Consider the following 17500-nt stretch of genomic DNA (forward strand, 5'->3'; position numbering starts at 1 on the left):
CTTACCTTTGGTTCTTTGGAAGTAGGTGGACATTTCCTGCTTCCATTTTCCAAAAATACTCATAGTAAATAGTCATTCCCTATCCTAGAAAATTGTTATAATAGTTGGACATAGGCCCACCAGTAAATTTTGGTAAAGAGAGTAGCATCTTATGACAAATGATTTAGATTCTGCAGACACTCCCAAGACTTTTCTTTAAATTCAGTTTTGGTTGGCATGTAAGCTTTCATTGAATTCAGATAGGCTCTTATAAAAAATATAATTATAAAAAAACAAAAGCAGCAAGACAAAGATATAACTACATTAAGATTTGCTTCGTACTACCATCCGTACCAGATTCTGATGCCAGATCTGTTAAGCTTACAGAAAGGTCTTGTTCGAGAGAAGAAAAAAATCTGCGACCCTCATCCTAGCACCTTCACTTAGGAATAACTTTGTGGTTTGGGTTAGGGATTGACTTGGAGTACTGTGTGTTAGCTGACCTGCTGCTAATGCAGGTCAAGCTATCGCCTTCCCACTCGCACAGGGCAGGATGGGCCTTCTTCTCATCACTCTTTGACCAGGAGCACGCATGTGGATATGTTTTGAGCGACACCTTTAAGCCACCTGTAGCCTGACATAACTGACATAACAAGATGCCTTTGGGAGGGATGATTATTTTTGCCATAGGATGTGCTAGTTGCCAGTGATTGCTTTGCTGTCTTGTTTTGTGTAATCAAATGGAGCTTTCTGTACTGAGTGATATGTCTTATTAAGAACAGTATATGAATTTTTATATTTGAATATGAATCTATGTTACTTAATTCACTCAGTGTTAATACTATGCAATTTGCATACTGTAGTTTTATCAAACAAATATACATTCTTCGCAGCTTTATTTTTCTCTGCTTATATTGGCATTGCCAGGCACTTCAGCAAGATCCTGCCAAGATATGAAGAATGGAGGACTGTAATGCATGGTAGATTTATGCATGTAAATATTACAGTAACTGGTCTTATTATCACTTTTGTTAAAAAGTCCAATTTTTTTTTCACTGAATAACTGAAATTTGAATTGCTAAGCTATATTTGATAAGATATTTTAGTATAATTTGCCATGGCAAAGTCTACATATTCCAAAATATTCCAAAAGCCCTCTGTAGATTATAACTTCTAAGTTTATTGAAAATCATGAAGTAAACAACAAGCCTCCCTTCTAAGGTGAAGAATCAATATCATGAAATGGCATCATTTTGTTTGTTGTATCATCTTATTGATTTTCTCATTATTCACGGAGAATAACAAGAATGCAAGAATTATTTTACTCTTGCAGACTACAGTTATGTGTACCAATGCATACTGTAGTTGGTATGCATCTGTGAAGTTTTACCCACAGTACTGTTACTTTAGCAGTGTACAGCCTCTGTAATCATCATAGACTATACCCAGAAGTATAATGTAAGCCCCTTTACTACTAGGTAGCTCTGCCATCAATGTTTCCCATGCCTTCTTTTCCTGCTTTTATAAAATCACACATGGATGTACTTACTTGTCACTGATTTTTTGCTTTTGATGCACACACAATTTTTACACCTGCATTCAGAACTCTACAAGAGCTGTATTGTCTTGGATTATCTATTTAACTAGCTTTTTTTATTTTTCATATCTCTTATACCTCTGATAAGCAGTTATATAGCAAAGAAAATTATATAGGAATGATGAATTATATACCTATGTATGTAATTTTTTATTCTTTCTTGCTTCCCTTTCTGTCCAATGCCCTTGGATTTTTTTTTTCTTCTTTTCTCATTTAGGACCTTTAGTTTAAATTTTTGGTGTCCAAGATATATATTCATGCGTGTTCTGTAGGATAATGACGAATTGGCACATTAAAGTCGTCTGAATATTAATTAGTGTGTATATAATGTGTTTGTTCAATTTCTGGAATTATGATACTATTTAATATGTAAGGATGGATGATGATTGTTCATTTGTTTTATCCTCAAAATTTAAGGAAGTGAAAGAGGAAGGCCTGACTTGTAAAATGTCTCAAAGCTCCATCTCAACACATTCTTATAAAGTGTATTTTCTCTTCTCTTCTCTGTAGAACTGGTATTCCTATCAGTTCACTTGCTTCCAGGTATTGGACTTTTTAAAATCCAAAGGTGATTTTGTTGAACTGGCTGTACAACATGTAGGGACCTCAGCTATTATGGATTTGCTGCTCAAACTTATCTGTAACGTTGAGGAGGACGAAATCCGGCAGAGCGTGCATCAGGTAAGCCCCTGATATTTGTTCTTGTTCTTGTTTTTTTTTTTGTTTTTTTGTTTTTTTTTTGCCATTGCAGAAGTTGAGTTAACCCAATGCCGCCATGGAAAATAAATAAAAAATGGGGAAAATGCTGTGCTCATTTTCTATATTTTCGTGAGATGTCTCTGCACATAGATGGCTCTGCTAGTGCTTAGCTACAAAGAAGTCACTTAGTAGACCCTGTGACCTTATGTGATTTAAATTGGCGGGAAAAACATATTTTTTACTAGTGCTATGAATATTGATGGTGTTATTTTTATTATAAACATTATAATTACTATAATGTTATAAACATTAGTAACAGCAAAATGAGATAACGTTAAATATTTTCGTAAATCAAAGAAAAGGGTAAACGGGTGTGACAGGCAGTACTCGTAACTGGCTCATTGGTGACTTAGTTCAAGTTTAGCCATCTATGTGGAAAAATAATCAAACAAGTACTCACAGTGGGCATAGCATGTACATTCACATCATGTCCATCGGCATTGGGTTAAAATTGTGATGTGCAACACCATGTAAAAGGCATTTTCCACATTATCTAGGTGCTAGAACTGAATGTGATGGATTTTGGAGAATATGCTGTATAGTATGGCATTATTTTTTCTATTTTAGTTGCTTTTTTGTTCTTGCACCTTCTGTTTTTTTTTATATTCTCATTCCTTATCATTATCATCATCACTAGCAAATGTCAAAGTGCTTGATCTGAAACCTTTTTAAAGAAAAAGCGACTTATCAGCCCTAGAAAGTGGAGTCCTTCTCTTTCAAATAAAATACCTCGGGCATTTCTAATTGATTTCTCCTGGTATAAAAGTTGAAGCAATTTCTGGTTGTGAGTTTGATTGATCTTAAAATCACATGGATATGAGTAGGTTAAACTGGTTTTCATACTGGAAATGTTAATGCAATGGTATTCAAGGAACATGTATATTGATAGGATCCTAGCACTAGTACAAGTTAACATTGTGTTATCTTTCTAAGTAATACAAAATGGATTATCTGATCAGAAAATTATTTCTTGTGATGACTGGACCCTATGTATAGTTGTAGTGAGGTTTTGTGTGTGTGTGCTTATCCACGCCCACATTTGCATTTATGTTTCCATGCTATTAGCTTGAGGTATTTCACTTTATCCTAGCATTTGATCTCAGATCAGAAACTTTCAAAAATTCATTAACCCCTTCCCGACGTGTCACGCCTATAGGCATGATAACAACCGCTCGAAATGTGGCGTGCGGCTGTCCGCTGTGGCGGCGGGCCAAAGCACTCCAAGGCAGTGATTCGGCTTGATGTACCGAACTCACGCGCTCAAAGTTGGCGCGTTGCCGTGGTTCGCCAGAGCATAGTTTTTTTTTTAGTTTTCTACACCCATCAACAATGGGTTAAGTATAGTTTTGTCTTGGAAAAATCAGCTATGGTATAATGCAGAAGTTATTGCAAATTCCTTACAGAATTAAAACAGATGTGTGCTTTCAATAAACAAGAGCTAGATGTCCAGTTTCTTGCAGTAAAACATTTTTTTATGAGATTGCAAAATGTTTCATCATTTTTATAAAGAAAAGATGACCCCTAAATTCCACTTCTCATCTTTTAACTCATTGCTAACAGGTGCTACTTGCATGCCACATACTTTTAGTCTGCTCTGAATTTTGTTTAGTAAACTCTTTGGCTAAGAGTTACAGCTACTTAAAAGTGGACTTAAAGTCACTTGACAATGTTTCATGTGATGTATATGCTACAGCCATATTAAAAGTGTGGCAGAGAAAGTTGTACTTTTTCCTTGCTTCTAATTTTCCCCTGAAGCATCTGACTGTGCATGATCCAGTATGGTGCATGAAGGACCTATTGGCTTTGAGTTGAGAAATACAATTTATCAAGGTTCTGAAGGAAAATCTAAATAGCCACCCTGAAACTTATAAAGTAATCCTTTTGTTTGTCCTATTAATTAGTAGCATATGTAGTTTCTCACGAAAGAGGGTGAATATGTCCTCTATTGCTTTATTTCCTTTCCCTTTTTCTTCTTCCTCTTTTTCTTTTCTTCTTTTTTTTTCTTTCTGTAATGGAGGTCAGGGGGAGAAGTGTGCCATCCCATTAACCTTTTCAATACAGTAGTATGCCCATTGGTATAGTGGTGGTAAGCCAAAGTTTCCCTTGGTGTGAACATGTCAGTGCCTTTGTGAAATACTAGCTGGGCATTGCTTAGCACCTATGCCAGAATATCAGCAGGAGGGGTTCATTTCTCTGGTTGAGGAAGAATGTTATGAAAATTTCCCCACTCTGTTTTCAATTTTTGAAATGGAGGACTAGCTATTCACTCTTCGTCTACAGTGGAGCTTGAAAATCTGCATCTCCTCCTCCTTCTTCTTCTTCTAAATGTTCAGATAACTTGAAATTTCACCTTTTGATTGATATTTTTTAGAAAGTTACCACACATTTGACATCAAACAGCATTTCTTAATTTATCAGTTTATTATTTTTTTTTTTTTCTGTTCTTATGTTACACTATCCTTATTGATGGCTTAAGCTTTGTCATAATTTCAGACTTTTGCAGGTACACTTATAATAATGAAAAGTGCTCATTGCAACATATGTTAAAAAGGCATGAATGAGAATTAATATCTTCAAAGTGCAAGAGGTGTATTTGACCAGTTTCAGTTGTCTTTTGAAAAATGCATACAACAGTTAGATATATTAGCATATATTTATTAGACATGAGCTGAAGAATAGCCTGATGTCCATAACCTGTGACTCATTACCTGCATAATTGTTGGCATGACCTTAAATTATTTGGAACTACCCTATGCAATATTTACATTCTACTCAGTTGCAGCTTCCATTACTTTTCTTTTTTGTTTATTCGGTCCTCCATGGATCACATCTTCTTGCTTCTAGTCCAGTATATCAGCAAAGTGTTTGCTGATCCTGGTGCTGAAACCACATCCTGTTTCACCATAATGCATTCTATCACTTTTGCTGTGGTATACAGCACTGTCAGGTTGTTTGCAGGCAACTTTCTATCTTGTATTATATCATAAATCCTTTCACTGGATGTGCTGGGAATTTATACAGTATTGCCAAAATATTTCCCAATTACATTGAAAATATTCCCTGGCAATAAGACAAGGAATTTAGAAGTGGGCAAGGTCTGGTCTTGGTCTAGTCAGTATATTCTCTGCTTTCTTTCTGAGGTTCAGAAGGCAGCCTCCAGGATACTTGTTTCATATATGAATTAATTACAATAGCAACTTCAGCCTCAAGGAATTCAGGACTGCAAATCCCCAATGCTCTGAGGAAGAAAACACCAAAGTTCTTGAAAAACAAGCATGGCCACTCATTTTGTGTAGGAAGAAGAGGAGCTTACAAAAAGTATTATTACTGTTATTCAGCCTGGATATTGCCAACACTATTGTTTTACATATCGGATGTTTCGGGAATGTACACAAACTTATTGTACTCTTGGTACCTAGGATCAATTGTTTGACCACTGTTTCCTCTCAGACATTTCTTTTCATGGTTAAATGTGTGTCCAAAGAAAATCATGAAAATCTTAAGTATTTTCTACCAGTCAGATCACCCTTGGACCAATGCATAAAGGGAAACCTACTTCTTAGAACCCACTTAATTTACAGTAGTGAAGCAGTGAAGTGTTTAGTGGATGGAAGTTCTAGATGCTCACCAAAATAATTAAAGAAAATGCATTTAAATGTGAACCAATTAATAACTGACAATATATTCTAACTTGGCTGAGACTCAGGGGCTCTGCATTAATTCACTGATGGTTAATAACAGAAAAGTCTCATGAGTCAAAGAATGCTAGTAATTTACATGACGAAAAGTTATGATTTGTTTGAAACATGAATAGGTCTTCTTGAGAAGCATTGCATGACAAAGGTGTTCATAATGAGACTGTATCTGGTTTGTTACCACAAGCCACACTATCACCGCTGTGGGAAGTTATATATGAAGCCTAACCCCACCAGCATGAGCAGAATTAGGTAAATTTCTGCCCCATCATGACTGGGTCAGTGGTCTTCACTTGATTGCTATGGTATAAATAATGACCCAGTCTCTGTTGAATGAAAAATATAGGCCATCATTTGGCAAAACTGTCTTTATAGTCATAAAGTATTTGTTTGCAAATGAAAATTTATAAAGGTAAGAAAAAGGAAGGATTTCTTTAGCCCACTGACAATGGATGAAGTCCTATCACATGGTTAAACCATCAGTTGCGCTGGGTTGGTGTCCCCTCATGGTGTGCACAGTCAAGCCTGCTGTAAGTTATGGTGCTAAACAGTTGTTCGCTGGCTGCAGTCATTGAGGAGAAAGTTCCTCAAAAGTACATTTGAAGTTTCTTTAGCCTCATTACCTAAACAGTTGTTTATGGCACAGCCAAGAGCATAGAGAGCTTTGCAGATTTGCATGATGCCCTGATGCCCACCCATGGCTTGCAGTACGATGGTGAATGATCCTGTTGTAGGTAGTTTAACTTGTTAGCACCAGTAGGCACCTGTTCTTGCCATGAAGCGAGAAGCCTATATGCCCAGGTGGCAAGTATCCATGCAATGGTGGTCAAGTGGACTCAATGTTGTGTGTATTTTACAGTCATTCGCTTTTTTAGTCTTTTATTGAAAAATCACAAACGATAGGAAAAATTTAGCAGCTAGCTGTGGTTGGTATGGTGTTGGTAAAACCCATCAACATTTTGGTTAATAGTATAGTATCAGAAGGAGATTGTAGTTGTCTGTAAACGCTAAAGCATAAGAATACTTGAGTGATTAGAAAGAGAAAAAGCTGAATATATGGGAATTGCAGAGATATAGTGTAATTATTTTGCAGTAATTGTTGGGATTTTTTAACATATCAATATTTTTTTTTTTTTTTTCTACCTATCATCATCTTAGTCATCATTATTATCCTTTCTCTCTCTCTCTCCCTTCCTATTTTCATGAATGTGTACATATATAGAACATCACTCCCTTTCCAAAGAGACTTTAAAAAACCTTGTGATGGCTGCATTTATGTAAATTCTGCAAAAGATAGAAGAAAAAGTCTGACTTGAGTTTGATCATCCAGTGGTTGAATGAGGGCCAACTAGTAGAGCGGCTAGTAGACAAGTTATCACCAGATGCCGACCCAGAGGACCACTCCAGTGCCGACAATCTCCTGTGCGAAATTAGCACATCCTGCAGGGACACATCCACTGACGGACACCAGCAGACTAATCCTCTTCTGGCAACTCTGGAAAGGTGAGTGAGTTATCATTTTCATGTCAGTGACACTTTTTAAGTGGTTTATTCATATTTTCGAAGTGGAGTTTATTTATTTACTGGCTGGTAAGTTTCAAGTTTAGTTAGACCTAGCAAAGCAGTCAACAGTGTTGTGTGCCAATATCAAGCTATTGTTATTTGTAAACTAAATAACAATGGCATTACAATGAACTTCAGTCTCTTCCATGATACATTTTTAGTTTATTATGCCTCTTTCATACCAAATGTTTTTAAATATTGAAACAGTCTCTGACCTCAAAGTTTTTGAAGGTGCTGTTAGTACTTTCTTACAAAGTATTAACTGGACATTGTTTAAATCAGGCAATTGCAAAGCCATCTCTTTCATTTCATCTTTGGTTTTAAATTTCTTTTATTTTTATTTTTTTATATTATATTATGAAATACTGCATACCTCATCCTTCCATTTTAACTTCTTCTTCTTCTTCTTTCTTTTTTATTATGGAACATGATAGTGTGTACAGCATTTATGATTGATCACCTTGATTGGTAAACTTATTGTTACAAATTACAATTCTGAGACCTTTCTCCAGCTTTCTGAAAATATGGCTAATACAGTATGCCTTCATGTACTTTGATCATTGTCCATTCACCAGGAAGACTGATGTAGAAAGGACTGTTCAAACAAACCTTTCAAAACTTGGAAAATTAGAGGTGAGCCTTGGTTTCACAGATCCGGCTCAGCCCAGTTCACATAAACACCTTGTTGCCCAACCATCATTTTGGGTGTTTTTTCAATTATGATTTACATACATGAGAATATTTTTACAAATTCTAAAATGATCGTAGGATGTAGCTCCTCCTAGGCTACGAAAAAATTAGCAGGATCATAGACATTAAATAGATGATGGAAGAAAAATAGAAAAGACATGGAGGGGCAAAATCTGAGTTTTCTGGAGATGTAAGATATGTACACTGGAGATTTCTCCTACAGTATAATTTTTCTTTTTTTCTTCAAAAGGGAAATGTGATTTATGGCATTATGATCATCATCTTAAAGCCTTTTTCTTTTTTTTACGTGTTTTCAGTGAAGACACAGTAAATAAATTGCTAGATTTACTCCTCCATGAAGACCGGAACGACTCTTCACTTTCGCACGTGATCAACATCCTGCTTACTCTTCTGTCTGCTCGAACACAGCAGCAGCAGATTCAGCATCAACAGCAACAGCAACAAGGGTAATTATTTTTGTTCATACTAAATTTGTAACACTTGTATTATATCCAGTTTTTTGAAGAGAAGTTTCTATTGTTTTAGAAATAAATTTTGATCTACTTATTTTATTTCTAAAGTTGAAGTGCCATTCGGTGGATCTTCGTAGTGCACTTATTGCATAGCTTTCCTTAGGTAGAATTTTAAAAGATTTTATTGCTATACTGTGGGGAAGAATAAAAGTGCTTGTGCTGAAACTCAAACAGGAGGATTTATAACGGCAGTTAAAATGGGCAAAAGGAAAAGTTTAATCTTTAGGTAGTAACTGTCAAGAAATTGCAAGGAAATGGTAGATACTTTCCTTTTTTCTTTCTTTGTTTTTTCTTTTTCCTTCTTTTCCTTGAGTACTTTGTTATTATCAGCTGATGTTTGCATTTTTTGTGAAATAGGTGATCAATATGTGAACTGTTTAATGAACCCTCTCAGTTTCATTTGGTGCTCAAACTTCTCATGATTTTTTCAGGTTGCAACAGTCTGCATCCGTTGATTCAAGTGATAGTGAATCAAGTGACGGGAGGAAAAATGCTGTTGCAAGAATTATTGCCAAACGTCTACCAAGTCTTCAAAACATTCTACTACACCCACCCAAGGTTTTTATTTTTTATTTTTTATTTTTTTTACGTGTGCGAGTGCGTGTGAGTTTGTGCACCTGGAAGAGACACTCTATCTTTTTTCAACAATGAATTTCACCATCCTTTGGTGGGTTTTTTAGTGGCAATTTTTGGCTTTGTATATCTTGTATATTGTGATTTTTTATACTTTAACGTTAAGTTTGATGTTAAGTTTCATGGTATTTTTTAAATGTATTCACCAGGGCATCAATATGAGAAAGTAGCTCATGTGCTCAAAAAAGAAAAAGAAACAGAATTGTTATTGACTGAAACTTGTATAATATTATAGATAAATTTCTTGAAGGTATTACAAGATATAAATCTTTTTTTGTTACTAAAAATTTCCTTTCATTATGAAATCAAGGACGATAGCAGTAATGGAGTTTAGTATCATCAAATGGATTGTTCAGTCTTGCATTCAAATTGAAATAATAGTATTGTTTTTAATCATAATCAGGAATGAGTTCCCCCCCCTCCTTTTTCTTTCTTTAACCCAATGCCGCCGAGGAAAATTAATAAAAAATGGAGAAAATGCTATGCTCATTATCTGTAATTTTTGTGATATGTCTCTGCACATAGATGGCTGTGCTAGTGCTTAGCCACAAAGGAGTCAGTTAGTAGACCTTGTGACCTTATGTGATTTGAGGTGGTGGGAAAAATGTATTTTTTACTACTCTATGAATATCAAAGGTGTTATTTTTATTATAAACATCATAATTACTATAATGTTATAAACATTACTAGCAGCAAAATAAGATAACGTAAAATGTTTTCGTAAATCAAAGAAAAAGTTAAACAGGTGAGGCAAGCAGTACTCGTAGTTGGCTCATTGGTGACTTAGTACAAGTGTAGCCATCTATGTGTACAAACAATCAAACAAGTGGGCATGGCACGTACATACACGTCAGTATTGGGTTTAAAAAAAGAAAGGTAAAGCACTGACCAAAGAAAAGAAAAAAACTAGTATTTTTCAATCATTTAGTAATTCTTGATATTTTCTCGTATCACAATGACAATTGGTGTTTCAGAAAGGGTTGTTACTGACTGCGTATGGCCAGGAAGTGGAGCCCCTTGGAAATACCCGCCTTCAAGTCGTGACTCTGGTCGCTGCTCTGGTTGTCGTGAATGACCCTGTTGTCCATAATTCGCTCTATGAACTTAATACAGTTGAATATCTGTTGGTAAGGAACTCCCTGCTCCCTGGAGATGTGAAAAAAAATGAATCATCCTCATCTTTAACATTCTTTTCTTTCTTCCTGTTTTTCTTTGTTTTACCTTTTTTCTTTCTCTCTTCTTTTCTTTTCTTTCATGATTATTGTTGTTTAAGAAATCACATGTTCTATAAAGAAAATAACATGGCATGAAACTATAGTGAATTGATTCATGATTATTGTCAGTCTATAGCGATAGTAATACTGACAAATGTTGCATCTTTCAGGACTTGTTTTTCAAATTTATGCTGAACAACTTCTTACACACCCAAGTGGAGCAGTGCCTGACCGCCATTCTTACAAAGGCTCCAGCAGCAGCCTCTCCAGAAGGCGACACAGACCATCGGTTGCTCACGCAGCTCTTCAATGAGGGACGCATCATTGAGCGCGTGGTAGAGGCTTTCGACGAGTCCAGTGAAAGACAAGAGTAAGTGAATGTGGATTTGTGAAAGGATGTTTTGAATTTAGAATGAGCTAGCAAAAAAAAAAGTAGTTTCTGGTTTATAATTTGAAGGAGGTATGAAAAGTTTGCTCTCCTCTCTTCTTCATCTTCTCTTTTTGTTTTGCTCTTCTTTTTTTCCCCCCAATGTTCTTTTTCTTTTCTCTCTCACATTCTAATATGTTTTAAATTTTGTAGAGTATTCAGATAACCAAACTTTTTTCTTTCTTTCAGATGCAAACAGATACACAATCTTAAAGGTTACATGGGTCATTTACGACAACTGTCTAACACTATTGTACAGCAAGCAGAGTTTGGTCCAAATGAACACCGCATAAAGCAGCTAATACAGGTATTTGATTGTTTACTTTTATATGTTGTATATGTTTTAAGGTGATCAAAAGGATGGTAGATGTCTCTTATTTTGAAAATAAAAAGCTAAATGCTCTCACTTGCTTTTATTTGTTGTGTACATCAAAGAAGATGAATATTCAGTATATGTAGCATTCCTCTATGTCACTTGCATGAAATAAATTGAAATGAATAGCTGGAATTCAGTCATATAAATTAAATTTGTAGACATTTGTAGAGATCCCACCCCCCTTTCTTCTCTTTGTTGTTGTTGTTGTTGTTCTTTCATCTTTCTTCTTCATATGTTCTTCATGTGTTTTATTATGAATATTTTGTTTAGATTTTGTGTCCTTTCTGAGGTGGGTCTGCCGTTGCTGCTCAGGTAATTTGTAATGTTGTGACTCCTTGCAGGGCCTGCCTGGGGATAAAGCCACCCAGTGGGACGACTTTGTCTCCAATGCGCTGGCAGAACTTAATCGCAAGAACGAAATAACTCCTCTTCCGGTAAGTATGGCACCACTACCCGTGTGTGACTTGAATCAGGTGAAACTAGTTGAGATGCAACAACCACACTTTTTTTTATATCTTTTTGTTTAAGAAAGAAAGATCAGAGGAAGAGGAACATAGCTGGATCATTTAAAGTTATTGATCTTTGATTCTCGAAGCCATATTTGTTCATCTCCAGTTAACCTGATTGAGATTTTTTTCATTGTTTTTTATTTATTTTTTTTTTATTTTATTTTTTTTATTTTTTGCATGAAGTGTGCTGTTTGAATTTTTGGAGTGTTTGAACTTGTGCTTTCTTATCAGTTAGTTACATAGTGCTTAAATTTTAAAGAGCAGGTTATTTTCATATTTGCTTTGAAATGTACTAAGCTAGATTCTCGCTTTGACAATGTTTTATCAGCTTTTATATTTGTGTAAAGCTGTAATTGGTTTGAATATTTTTATTTTTAGTGTCCCACACTATATGCCTTGAGGTACAATAGATCACAAACTACTTTCATTCTGTTTTCTGATAATCATATGTTTGCAATGAAAATACAAAGTGAATGATACTGTCATAGCAAATCAAGAGAGGGAATTTTTTTCCAAGTCACTGGAAGAGAGCTGAGTATAGAGCGGTGAATAGTACCCTTGTTTTCTCTGCTGCTAAAGATGATGCCAGAACATGGTGTTCTAATTAGTAGTTCATAATTTTGCTTATATTAATGACTAATGAAGACACTGCATTAGGGCACTGTAGACTTTATTAAAAGCTTTACTTACCAGACCTTTCATGCTTTGTTATCAGGCAAGATGCTATGACTTTACTAATTCAGTTTATTGGAAGTCCTTCAGTTATATTGTAATTGCCCTCTGTGACTAATTAATTCTTGCGCTGTTCACCTTGTTATCCTGTTTAGTTACGGCTCTTCCTGATTGATTTGAAACGAGAAACACTCGCAAGATCAGGTGTAACGAGCATGTCGAGGAGGGAAGTCTGGTCAGATATTATTCACAAGCAGCCGATTCTTCATTGCTTTTGTATAATGAGTTCCTTGGACATCAAATCTCTTTACATTTTATCTCATTTTTATCCTGTTATGATGTTAATATTCTTTTATGCTGTTGAATTAGTAATGAAAGAGCAGGCTAAGTTGTGGGAATCAGTTAAGTTAGTCTTAAGGTGGAATCTGGTGCAATAAAGTTATCTTTGAATTCTAAGGCTAAAGTAAGTTACGCTTAAGAAATTGAGCCAATGATCCTGGCGGTTGATGGCCAAGAACCTCATAGAACTTCTGCTGTTGCTACTCTTCGTCTCTCAGGTTCACGGGATGCATCATCATCATGACTCTGATGAGATTCCGACGATGATACAAACTTTTTCCCACAAACCTTTGACAATCCCGTGGTCAAACAGGTTAGCAGCTCCTGGCGAGTATGATTATCGTACTACAGTACTCTAAGGGCCAACAGTGGCTTGTATGCCAACTTATGCTCTCTTATACTCTATACTCTTCTGCAGTGATCCACCTACAGTTCATTGTTATTTTAGTGCCACATGTAGGCAGATAAGATAGTCAGTCTAGACAATATAAAACATGTAAATCCCAAAAGATGTGGATTAGGTAATTCAAACTTAATAACACTTTAATCATTCTCAAGACAGTCTTCATGATACCAAGGTACCTGAACATAATTCAAAACTTAACACAATATGTCTGTCCCTTATTTGGTTTCTTTTATTTTGCATGAACACCTTGTTTTGCACATATATGCATGTTAACAAAGCTTATATTTTTTGTTTTCTTATATGTGAGCAAAGTGTAGAGCCTAAATATTGTTCTTTTGTTCATTGTTTTCTTATATATAGTTAATTAGCTTTATTCTGTTCACGGTAGGAAGCTAGTACTCTAGTTCATTATTTCTCTGCAATAGTGTTATATATCTGTGACTGCTTAGAAGTCCAGTCAGAATATGATAAAAGCTGAACTGAATAATTCCTTGTTCAAATGTACCTGCCACCTGTATATGCTTATCGCTTTATTCTCTTTTTCTTTTTCCCCCTTTCTCCTTTTGTATCTCCATCCCCAACCCTCCATTGTGATGTGGTGTCATGCAATACTTTAACCCTGCATGCTTAATAGTGGATCCACATGCTTAGTGGTAATACTACTGCCGGAGAGCATGATTGGGGTTTGGCAACGGTTGAGGCAGACGAGACAGACGAGAGCCCACAGGTCCTGGAGGAAAAGCAGGAAGAAAGAGAGGAAGAAAATGAGGTGGAGGAGAAATGGACCCAGAAACCAGATCATGTATGTAACAGAGACAGACGGACATCTCCAATTTTTTTTTATTATTATTATTATTATTATTATTATTATTATTATTATTAATGTGACTCAAAGGCATTGTGAATCCATGGCATTAAGTGGGTTCCTGAAGTGAAAATTTACACTGGACTTGCCACTACTATTCTTGAAAAGTCTTATGAAATATGTTTGGGTGAAAGTGAATTTGTGGGCTGATTTTCCTAATGGTTCAGTTGTCTGTGTATATGTATTTTGTCACATTTTATAGTTATTTGCAAGCTTATTACATTTTTTTTTTTTTTTTTTTTTATTGCATGGATGCAAATATGCTGATTCTTCCAGCAATGCATGTAAAAAAACACGCAAATGCACACACATTTCTCTTCTTCCTTGTCCATCCCTCTCTGTCTGCTCTCCTTATGTCTCCCCCTCTCTCTGCCTTTCTTTCTCCCTACTTCTCCTTCTTTCTTTCTCCCTACTTCTCCTTCTTCCTTTCTCCCTACTTCTCCTTCTTTCTCTGCCATTCTTTTAGTCATTTTTTACTCTCTCTCTCTCTCTCTCTCTCTCTCTCTCTCTCTCTCTCTCTCTCTCTCTCTCTCTCTCTCTCTCTCTCTCACTCACTCACTCACTCACTCACTCACTCACTCACTCACTCACTCACTACTCTCTTTCTTTCTTTTTCTTTCTTTCTTTCTTTCTTTCTTTCTTTCTTTCTTTCTTTCTTTCTTTCTTTCTTTCTTTCTTTCTTTCTTTCTTTCTTTCTCTCTCTCTCTCTCTTCTCTCTCTCTCTCTTCTCTCTCTCTCTCTCTCTCTCTCTCTCTCTCTCTCTCTCTCTCTCTCTCTCTCTCTCTCTCTCTCTCTCTCTCTCTCTCTCCTCTCTCTCTCCTCTCTCCCCTCCCCTCTCCTCCCTCTCTCCCCTCCCCCTTCCTCCCTCTCTCCCTCCTCCTCTCTCTCCCCTCCCCTTCCTCCCCTCTCCCCCTCCCCTTCCTCCCTCTCTCCCCCTCCCCCTTCCTCCCTCTCTCCCCCTCCCCCTTCCTCCCTCTCTCCCCCTCCCCCTTCCTCCCTCTCTCCCCCTCCCCCTTCCTCCCTCTCTCCCCCTCCCCCTTCCTCCCTCTCTCCCCCTCCCCCTTCCTCCCTCTCTCCCCCTCCCCCTTCCTCCCTCTCTCCCCCTCCCCCTTCCTCCCTCTCTCCTCCTCCCTCCCTCCCCCTCCCTCCCCCTCTCCCCCTCTCCCCCTCTCCTCTCTCTCCCTCTCTCTCTCCCTCTCTCTCTCTCCCTCTCTTTGCCCCTTCCCTCTCCCCCTCCCACCCCATCCCTCTCTCTTCCTCTCAGTTTCTCACTTTCATCTTTGTATGTTTTCTTTTCTTTGCTTGACTCAGAAAATAACATTACACACAAACAAATAACATGTAGGAGTTTACATTGGGTTCACTGCTACAGCATTACTGCTGGTGGAGTCAAATATTGGGATGTAGAATTATCTAAATTGTAGTCATTGGAAATACTAGCTTTGGTATCGAAGGTTGGTTCAAAGTACAACTAAAAGACATTACATAGAGCCTTTTGCTCTTCTAAAAGTGGGAGGTTGGATGGTCAATATGCTATCAATGTAAGCTGGGAGTACCCAGAGGGAATCTTGGTAGTTGACAGCCACAGAAGTGTAGATGAAGATATCTGTGACGCAAGACCAAGGAACTTGATGTGGCTTTCCAACGGCAAGTGACTGATACCTTGGATTTGACTTCTTCTATGAGAATAATTGGGGTCCTCCTTTTTGTTTGTTAATGGAAATCTTTCTTCCTCCTTTTTCATGGTAAAATTTCTATAAGTATAAGCATAAACATCCTTTTGCTTATGCTTATGCTTTCTCTGTAGGGGTTAGTTTAACTGTATAATCTGGGGATAATGGAAATGCTTTGCAATAGTTGTGTTATATACTAACATCCCTGATGGAAAAACTCATAATAAAGTGTCTGTATAATCAGCCTACATATCTAGTAATGTACTTGCAACATGCTTCAGGAAAGAGAGGGGCTCTCTACAGACACTGCTGTTGTATCTTAATTACCTAAATGCATAGCCTAGGATTCGGTTGTCTGTACCCTCTGACTAATAAAAACATTGATTAGCAAGCCTTTGCTATATCAAGCTCATGCATTTTGTTGGTAATAAACTTTTTTTGACTAGAAAAGACAAGAAGTTTACTGGTTGCTCTTCTCTTTTGAAGTGTCTCAAAGAGTAGTCTGACCCTAAAATGTACATTTTTACAGACTCAACTATTGTCATAGCTCATTTGATTGCTCTGGTATTTAAAAGTTCTTGGCCAAAATGTATTAATAATAATGCAAACCCCAGCATTTGTTATTGTTACGCTCATCATCATTCAAACAGATATCAACATGAAAGTTCTGAAATTGAGAGTAGCATTTTTTGGGTTGGTCAGCATTTGTGTTTAACCCCATCGCAGAGTCATGTACAAGTCATAATGAGCTGCTTGGTCTGTGAGGTACGGCTGTACATGTGGCGACATGCCAGAGCACATGGAGCGGGAAGTTCCGCTACTCCCGCGCCCAGCGTCTGGACATTGCCAGAAATCACCAGTTTGTGACACTAAGAGATTTCTGATACTCGACCCCATTGGATTAATAACTAAAGTTTTTTCTAGAGTTACTTTAACCCCTTAATGACGGGTCTCATCTATAGATGCGAAAACAAGCCACTCAAAATGTGGCGTGCGGCTATACGCCGCGGCGGCGTGCCAAAGCACTACGAGCCGGTGATTCAGTTTGATGTACTGAACTCCCGCGCTCAAAGGCGGTGCGTTGCCATTGATCGCCAGAGTATAGAGTTGTTTTTTAGTTTTCTTCACCCGTCACCAAGGGGTTAACTTCCCTTATCCCTTCCTTCACCAAGATAAATACAACATTGATGCAACATGTTAACAGAGACATTTTCATAGAGATGTAACTGTATTATGACCGCATTTTGATTATTACTTTCCTTGTACCTCCTTTGTACATCTCCCTGTTTTGCTCAGCCTGTGAAGTGGAATGCGCAGCTCGGGTGGGGACAGTCGAGTGTGAGTCACAGGTTTTTTACCCCAGATAATACCTTGAATGCACATCTTTAAGTTTGACTGAAATATAGATGACTAAAAAAAAAAATTGAATTGTCTTAATTGCAGATCATGGGGTAGGATCAAAAAGTTTAATAGAGTTAATTCAGTATTTGAGTTTCTTTCAGCATAATGATGTGCAATAATTATAAATAGTGTTCTAATTGGTTGTAGAAAATGGGTATTGCTTATTAAT

General features: G+C 37.0%; 1 protein-coding gene across 7 annotated transcripts in view; it reads left to right on the plus strand.

The window, feature by feature from the left end:
• Nucleotides 1-17500, plus strand: part of LOC125037599 (serine/threonine-protein phosphatase 6 regulatory subunit 3-like) — a 52017-nt gene that overhangs the window by 14608 nt on the left and 19909 nt on the right. For 5 of the 7 annotated variants that reach the window (XM_047630790.1, XM_047630792.1, XM_047630795.1 and 2 more), the window contains exons 6-14: nucleotides 2087-2257; nucleotides 7361-7533; nucleotides 8601-8750; nucleotides 9248-9374; nucleotides 10424-10576; nucleotides 10834-11033; nucleotides 11280-11397; nucleotides 11808-11900; nucleotides 14027-14194. In XM_047630790.1, coding sequence (XP_047486746.1) covers nucleotides 2087-2257; nucleotides 7361-7533; nucleotides 8601-8750; nucleotides 9248-9374; nucleotides 10424-10576; nucleotides 10834-11033; nucleotides 11280-11397; nucleotides 11808-11900; nucleotides 14027-14194 — 1353 coding nt within the window. The remainder of the gene's footprint in view (nucleotides 1-2086; nucleotides 2258-7360; nucleotides 7534-8600; nucleotides 8751-9247; nucleotides 9375-10423; nucleotides 10577-10833; nucleotides 11034-11279; nucleotides 11398-11807; nucleotides 11901-14026; nucleotides 14195-17500) is intronic. The other 2 variants (XM_047630794.1, XM_047630796.1) reach the window with 2 other exon arrangements.

This window comes from Penaeus chinensis, chromosome 23 (genome assembly GCF_019202785.1).
Source record: "Penaeus chinensis breed Huanghai No. 1 chromosome 23, ASM1920278v2, whole genome shotgun sequence".
Taxonomy (NCBI): Eukaryota; Metazoa; Arthropoda; class Malacostraca; order Decapoda; family Penaeidae; genus Penaeus; species Penaeus chinensis.